Genomic DNA, 7,836 nt, shown 5'->3' on the forward strand with positions numbered 1-7,836 from the left:
TATTATACCATCATAATGTGAAGAGAGGAAAGTCAAAAACATGTGCGTTTTATCTTTTTACTAACTTTTACATTTTAGCTGGGTAACCTGATGAATGAATATTAGCACTGACGATACAAAATGTCCGGTTTTCAAGATGATTTCAAAGCCGTATGTCAAAAACTGAAAGCAACCCCTTGCAGATGTATTATGTCAGAAACACTCATTGTAATCCCTCGAGATGAAGGGAAAAGTTGGACACAAATTTACGAGTACTATATATTGGAATTACAATGATAAATGCGTGTAACTGCGTGGTTGAGCCACCTGTTATTAATACAAGATGATTTTATTGATTTTGTGTTTATTTCTTCTTTTAAGGCAAAAACAAAAGACTTGGACTGAAGCTTACTTCCTTGCAAGATACCAGCTACATCTCGGACAATGTATTTACACTCAGTCATTGTGGAATGCAATATTAAATAAACAGACATGACATTATGAATTTAAAAAAAAAAAAAAAAAAAAAAAAAAAAAAAAAAAAAATCAATCATATACTGCATACGACAAGCATGCTTAGCTTGGGAAAAACAGCAATGGCTACAATTAGCATTAAGTAGGCACTGGAAGATTCCCTCAAACCTTTACGGTCTAGTGTGTGGATCCACTTCTGCTTCCTAGTCTTTTTTTTTTTTTTTTCCACGCTGATGTCCAGTGAGTGCTGGAGTGAAATGTGACAATGAGCATAATATACCAGCGCTAATACCGCAACCATGTCTGACATCACCCTTCAGACAGTTTATGAAATAATGTTTAATTAGTCAACATTCCTACTGTTTAATTATGAAAACTAAGGCAATGTTGTTGTTTTTTGCTGTATTAAAAATGTACGGAATCGAGACACCTCTGCATTGTATTGTATAAAATTCAAATTTTGTGTATCCTTACTGTCATATATCTCAGCCCAGCCACGACTCGGTTTCCCAGGAAACACCGCTTACTACAAACATGGCCGCTGAGGACTACACTTTTCACACACACACTCTCACCAGAGCACTTAAGAGACTTTGGATGCATACAGACTTTGTGAAGTAAACGTTCAGTTGACTTGTTCTCTGCCGTTATCCAAGCCTTATTCTCGTGTTTTGACGAAGTGACCTCAATTTCTACCTTGCCCTATTTTGTTTGTTTGCCTGATCGCCTGACCTCTGCCTGTTTCTCGCCCACGAACTTTGTCTATTCCTTTGGATTATTCTGCCTGATTCTATCACCCGCATGTGCTTCCGTCTTCAACCACGGTACGTGACAATTACACCCTTACTTTTAAACCTTAAGTCTCCAGATCAGAATGCAAACACCCAGATTTTTAAAAAACTGTTATGAACAAAATATTCGATATCCACACTCTGTAAATAAATAAATAATAATATAAAAAAGTGACACAAGTTACCATAACAAAAAATATTTTCCTCAAATGAATAACGTAAACTAACAAAAATAGTGTTATATTCATGCTGCTTTTAGTCAAATGTTGCAATGTGGCAGTCTAATCTAAAGTAGGCCCCGTGTTGTGCAGTCTTCACCAGGCTGAGGATGTCACTTCCTATAATGAGGTCACGCCGAGTCCCTAAGGAACCTTCACAACTAAAATTACCCACTCCTGCTTCTTCACAGGCCAGATTCTGCATTGCAACGAGACAAAAATAAGACAAAGGGGAGAGCAGCTACTTGCTTCTGTGAAGAGAAGATCTGGAATTTGCTATAAATATAAATCTCGAATTTGTATAACAAATTTGTTACATGTTAATGCTTTTCTGGACTCCTGAGTGGATCAACAGAAAGGCATCGTCCCTTATTGTTAGGAGATTGTGAGGTCTAATCCTGATAATACCATAGCAATCATCCTGTCCCTGCTCTCCGGGTGTGATGAATGACATCTGTCTATACAGCCCGTATTTAGGGAAGAGCGCAGTTTGAAAAGATCCAGTGCTTCCTGTGTCTTAGAAGAAGCATGTGTTTACCAGATTAGTAGCTGCTGTGCAATAGGAAAGAACCATGTTCATATCTACTAAATGATAGAGAAGTTGTCAAATTTGTTTACATTATTTAGTTAAACATAGTTATGACAAGGGTAGAGTGAGGACAGTAAGACCTGGTATATTGTTTGGCATCTGTGTATGTATTGGTGTGTATTGCATGTAACTTGAACATGTCCAATAGGCGAGAAAACATTACAAAATAATACCCAGCTTCAGCCAGAAGACTTCCAGTGTAACTTCTGCATACATTTTATATTATATATATATATATATATATATATATATATATATATATATATATATATATATATATATATATATATATATATATATATTACACATACACACACACATATTATATTATATTATATATTATATATTATATACTCAGTCACAGGTTAGTGCTGCAGGTCAGGTTAGTGGTGTTAAAACTGTTTTTTGCTTTCCCCATGATGCACGCTGCAAATACCACTGGCTTGGTCTGAGACAGATGTGACAAAACTGTGAGAGAGACTTCAGTGTGCTTTTTTCCTCCAGTTTTCCTTCAGCACACACAGTGAAATTTGTCTCACATTAATCACATCACTGATCAGCTCAACATTTTGGTACTTGGAAAAGAAATACCGGCATCACACATGTAAGCCAAAAATCAGCCAATTCTAATCTATAGTCGATCATTCCTCCAAACCCTAAATGGCAAAATATAGTTTGGTTAAAAAAGAAATTGATAAAGCCAGAGGCATACCAAATGGCTTAAGAGTAATTATGTAGGACACAACTCACACAACAATGAGTCCTCTTAGAGACAACCAAAAGGAAAATGCTGATCTATTATTAAAAAACTGTATAAAGGTAATCGCAAAACCTGGGACTGTCTACAATACATCATCACTGATGACAATGTACACGATGAACTATCATTCACATGTACACAGGATTTTTTTCCCCCTGGTTTGAAATTACAAATATTACAAAAGGTGTGTTCGGTTGACAATACGTGTCTTAATGTATTCACTTTTTTAAAAACAATACAATCAATAGGCAGGTAGTTAAAGATAGACTACATTGTCATTCTGGCACTGCCAGGCTCTTCATATGTTGAGGGCAGGGTGTATAGAAAACCTTATATGAACCATTCTTGCGTCTCCGCATTCAAGTTATACACCAGAAAAGCACACAAGCAGCACACTGAAAAAAAGAAAGCATCTCTTACCATCTGAATTGGTCTCATGGACAGGTCTCTCTCAGTGACCAGTCTCTCATGGACAGTCACATACAAGCCTTTTTGAGCCAGGGCCTGGATGACAGCGTCGTGGCCAAGCAGTGGTTTGGCAGCATCGCTTTTGAGGATCAGACTGCCCGCGCGACAGTACAGCTCAGCCGAGAGCAGCAGGTCGACCACCGGCGGCTTCACATGCTCCTGCTCATATTGATCTGTGTAAAATGGATCCTTCAGTTTGTCCGGGATGCTGTCTGGGGAGGCAAAGGGAGAGATAAGATAAGGAGCAATATCAAGTCAAGTCAAGTCAAGTCAAGATGATAGAAATTAAACGAAGAGGCTTAACCCTATTTCCGTTATTAGTCCTACAAGGATTTCTGGATCCTGTGGAATGTCAACAGCACAGGAACTGACCCAAGAACAATAAACAAACAAACAAACAAACAAACAAACAAACAACACCTCATAAGAGCCCAATATCTGTTTTTAATGGATTCTATCATTGTACAATTAAATTGATTGGTTTATCTACAGTATATTATAAATTATGTGTAGTAGTGATATCATATTTGAAAAGACAAAACATTATTTCAATTTTAATAATTGCTTGTTCATGTACTACAATTATGTTATTACACTACCATTACACATAATAATACAGGAATATATTAACAAATAAAGCAACACACACACACACACACACACACACACACACGTTTTATTTGTACAGTGCATTTTTAAACAATGGACATATAGTGCCAAAGCAGCTTCATGATTTTTTTTTAATTTATGATTTTTTAAAATCATAATTTGTAAAAAGCAAATTGTAAAACTGTTAAATAAAATAATAAAATAAATAAATAGATAAATAAATAAATAAACACTAAAAAAACTAAATTATAATAATTAAAGCTAAAATTTGATCATCCTGATAGACCGGGATATACTGTGCAAAATTCCACTGTTTTGTGCAACCATGGAAATTTTAATGATTTGTTGGAACAAAAGATAGGTAGGTCACTTTGAGGACAAAAGAAAGAGAAAACCTATAAGGGTTCCACAATCAGGTCAATTCATAAGAACCTCAATAACTTTGGAGGAGGGCTAGAGTAACCTGAAATCGTTCAACTTAAACTGAGAGACAGGCAATGATTAGTGATAATGCCTTCATCCACTTTTCATAGTAACAGCAGATCTAAAAGCTGAATTTTGCTCCCCAGTAATAATGAGCAAAGAATGAGGTCACCAACGCCCACAGTGAGACAGGATGATCCACGCTGTGCTATTTGGGGTTGAGAACGAAAACGGCGATAAGTCACTGTATGAGCAAGGCTATAATACATTGTAGAGCATTGTGATCCATCAAAACCCACTGATGAATCAAATCTAATACATTTTTGATTAAAAAATCTAAACCATAACTCAGTTACAAACGAGACACTTCAAGAACAAACAGTACATGATGAGGATCAACGTTGAGAGAGGAAGGACGAGTAAAGGAGTCTTACTACATTTTTCCCTAAACAAAGTCTAAAATCCATGAGCCTGTTTGAGCTCTGAGGTTTGAACAACTTCCAATGTTGCATCAAATCAGTTAAAAAAAAAAAGCCAATGAACTAACACACAATCAGTGGAAAAAGCCAGCTTGAAAAAAAAGAGAAATCGATGATTAAATGAGGGATTAAATGAGGATATACGCATTGCTTTATTTATTTATAATGTAGCTGGTAAGGATACTAGCCTGCCTCCATGACTGGTGCCCTGTGAGTCATTTCAGGTATCAACAAAACATAGAACATTCCATAAGAGTCAACTGCAAGTCATGGAATATTAAAACCCACACACATACATTATCAAAGCTTACATAGCTAGCGCTAAACACACAAATCCCAGAGCAATAGCTGTATCAGTCTGTGGTATTGTCACTGTACTGGCACAACACTTTGTCCTTAATCAGATTTACTGGGTATTTGGTTGGAGAAATCAAACAGCTTGCTTACAGATAAGAATAATAAATCACTTGCGCTAGGATTGTGTCATTACTGATAACTAAATGGTCACATCAAATAAGCTTTAGCACACCTTTAATATCACCGTTCGTGGTCAAGCCAGATTGAATCAGTGGACTATAAACCATCTAAATGGCAGGTTTGCATTTTACATCTCATAAGGATGCATCAGATTTTTGACCATGCCAAATTCAACAGAGATCTGATCCTACAGGGAATCCTTGCCATATAAACTATTATATAATAGTTACATTTATATAGCGCTTTCTAGACACTCAAAGCACTTTACATAGTATGGGGGGGATCTCCTCGACCACCACCATTGTGTAGCATCCGCCTGGATGATGCAGTGGTAGCCATAGTGCACCAGAACTACACCACCCACCAGCTATTAGTGGAGAGGAGAGAGTGATGGAGCCAATTCAGAGATGGGGATTATTAGGGGGTGATTGAGAAGGGAAATGGGGGTATTTTGGCAGCACACCGGGGTTATACCCCTACTCTTTTACGATAAGTCTCCTATGATTTTTTATGACCACAGAGTCAGGACCTCAGTTTAATGTCTCATCCGAAAGACTGTGCTGTTTTTACAGTATAGTGTCCCCGTCATTATACTGGGGCATTAGGCCCCACACAGGCCACATGGTGGGCGCCCCCTGGTGGCCTCACTAATACCACTTCCAGCATAAATCTTAGCTTTTCCCATTAGGTCTCCCATTCGGGTACTGGCCAGGCTGAACTTTATTTTTTATATATATGCTCTTCTCAAACTTAAGCGTCACTTTTTCCACAAACTACTTTCTTTTCAAAAAGCATGAAGCTTCCATTCCATCCATCCATCTTCAGTAACTGCCTCATCTAAAACATGCACATAAACATGCACACAAAAGTGAAGTCCACGTTTCAAGTGGATTTAAGGCTTATTAGGATGCTGAGGCATCTGATAAATTTTCGCTTGAGATGATACAGTAAGGGCACAGTGGCTTAGTGTTTAGCTCGTTTGCCTCAAACCTCCGGGGTTGGGTATTCGATTCCTGCATCCGCCCTGTGTGAATGTTCTCCCCATGCTTCAGGGTGTCCTCTGTGTACTGCAGTTTTCTCCCCCAGTTCAAAGACATGTGTTAAAGGCTGAATGGCATCTCTAAATTGTGTGAGTGTGTGTGCACGATTGTACCCTGCGATGGATTGGCACCTAGTCCAAGGTGTCCACTGCTTTGTGCCCCGAGTTCCCTAGGATAGGCTCCAGGCTCCCCGTGACACTGTGTAGGATAAGCGGTGCAGAAAGTAGATGCGGTAACTTGAGATACAGATACAGTAACTTGAGCAACTTGAGCAAGCAAATTGCCCTCCCCAATAGCAGACATCAGTGGATGGTCTCCAGGTTAGAAAATCTGTCTATATAGCACATAGCCAGCATGAAAAAACTGAAGAACTGTCTAAATGCCGTGTGTACACAGCTTGTGTAGTTATGAACAGCTAACTGTACATTATATTCACTGATAAACAAAGAAAGCATCTCATAACACACAACACAGAGTACCCTGAGGTGGATGATCTACAACAGCAACAGACCACATCAGGTTTCACTCCCGTCAGCCGAGAACAGGAATCTGACGCTACAGTGGGCACTGGTCTTTTTCCAGTCTTCAGTTGTCCAGTTTGTGTGACTCTGTGCCTACTGTAGCATCAGATTCCTGTTCTTGACTGACAGAAGTGGAACCTGATGTGGTCTTCTGCTGTTGTGATGCTTGCATAAAGGAGCATGTCTTTTTAAAAGTAGCGGGTGGCTGTGGCTCAGGTGGTAGAGCAGGTTGTCCATTAATCGTAGGGTTGGAGGTTCGATTCCCAGCATACATGACTCCACATGCCGAAGTGTCCTTGGGCAAGACACTGTACCCCAATTTGCCCAATTTGATAACAAGCTAGAACCTTGCATGGCAGCTCTGCTACCATTGTGGGTGTGAATGGGTGAATGAGACACAGTGTACAGCTTTTGTAGAACTGCTAAGGTTAAAAAAAAGCACTGTATAAGTGCAGAACATTTACCATTTAGTACTTATTACAGTTTTTCCATGTACACATGGGAATAATACCTGGATGCTATACCTAGATACTGCACACAGTGACTCCACACAGAGTCATGCAGCTTCTTTTTTTTTTTCTAAAGCACTATGTATGATGCGTCATTAAACAACAGGCCAAGAATGATTACCGATCTTGAAGTACATATTCACATGGCAGTAGTTTTCTCTTGTATCACAAAAATATTCTCCTGAACCACGTCCTAGTACATCCTAGTGAAGAGAAAGATTTCGATGTGTGAGGTAGTGTGAAACCAGCCAGATGGAGAGACACTGGTGGCACATTGAGAGCTCCTTCTGTTAAATTACGTAAGAAAAATCCAACAAAGCGCCCACAAAACACCCAGTTCAGCCTACTGGATTACGTCAGAACAGAGAGAGGGGCTTCATCTAACGTACCATATAAAACAGAATGGTCTATAGGTTTAAAGGCAAAACAATGTGTACTAATGAAACTTGCTTAGACTGTAAGATGAAAAGTGTAAACAGCATTAACAAACTGTCTATAG

At 38.7% G+C, this 7,836-nt stretch overlaps 1 protein-coding gene across 6 annotated transcripts in view; it reads right to left on the minus strand.

Moving 5' to 3' along the window:
- camsap2a (calmodulin regulated spectrin-associated protein family, member 2a) overlaps window positions 1-7,836 on the minus strand; it is a 40,568-nt gene that overhangs the window by 28,364 nt on the left and 4,368 nt on the right. For all 6 annotated transcript variants that reach the window (XM_053683080.1, XM_047158179.2, XM_047158178.2 and 3 more), the window contains exon 2: window positions 3,232-3,491. In XM_053683080.1, the coding sequence (XP_053539055.1) occupies window positions 3,232-3,491 (260 nt within the window). The remainder of the gene's footprint in view (window positions 1-3,231; window positions 3,492-7,836) is intronic.

The sequence above is a fragment of the Ictalurus punctatus genome, chromosome 10 (assembly GCF_001660625.3).
Source record: "Ictalurus punctatus breed USDA103 chromosome 10, Coco_2.0, whole genome shotgun sequence".
In the NCBI taxonomy this organism is placed as follows: domain Eukaryota; kingdom Metazoa; phylum Chordata; class Actinopteri; order Siluriformes; family Ictaluridae; genus Ictalurus; species Ictalurus punctatus.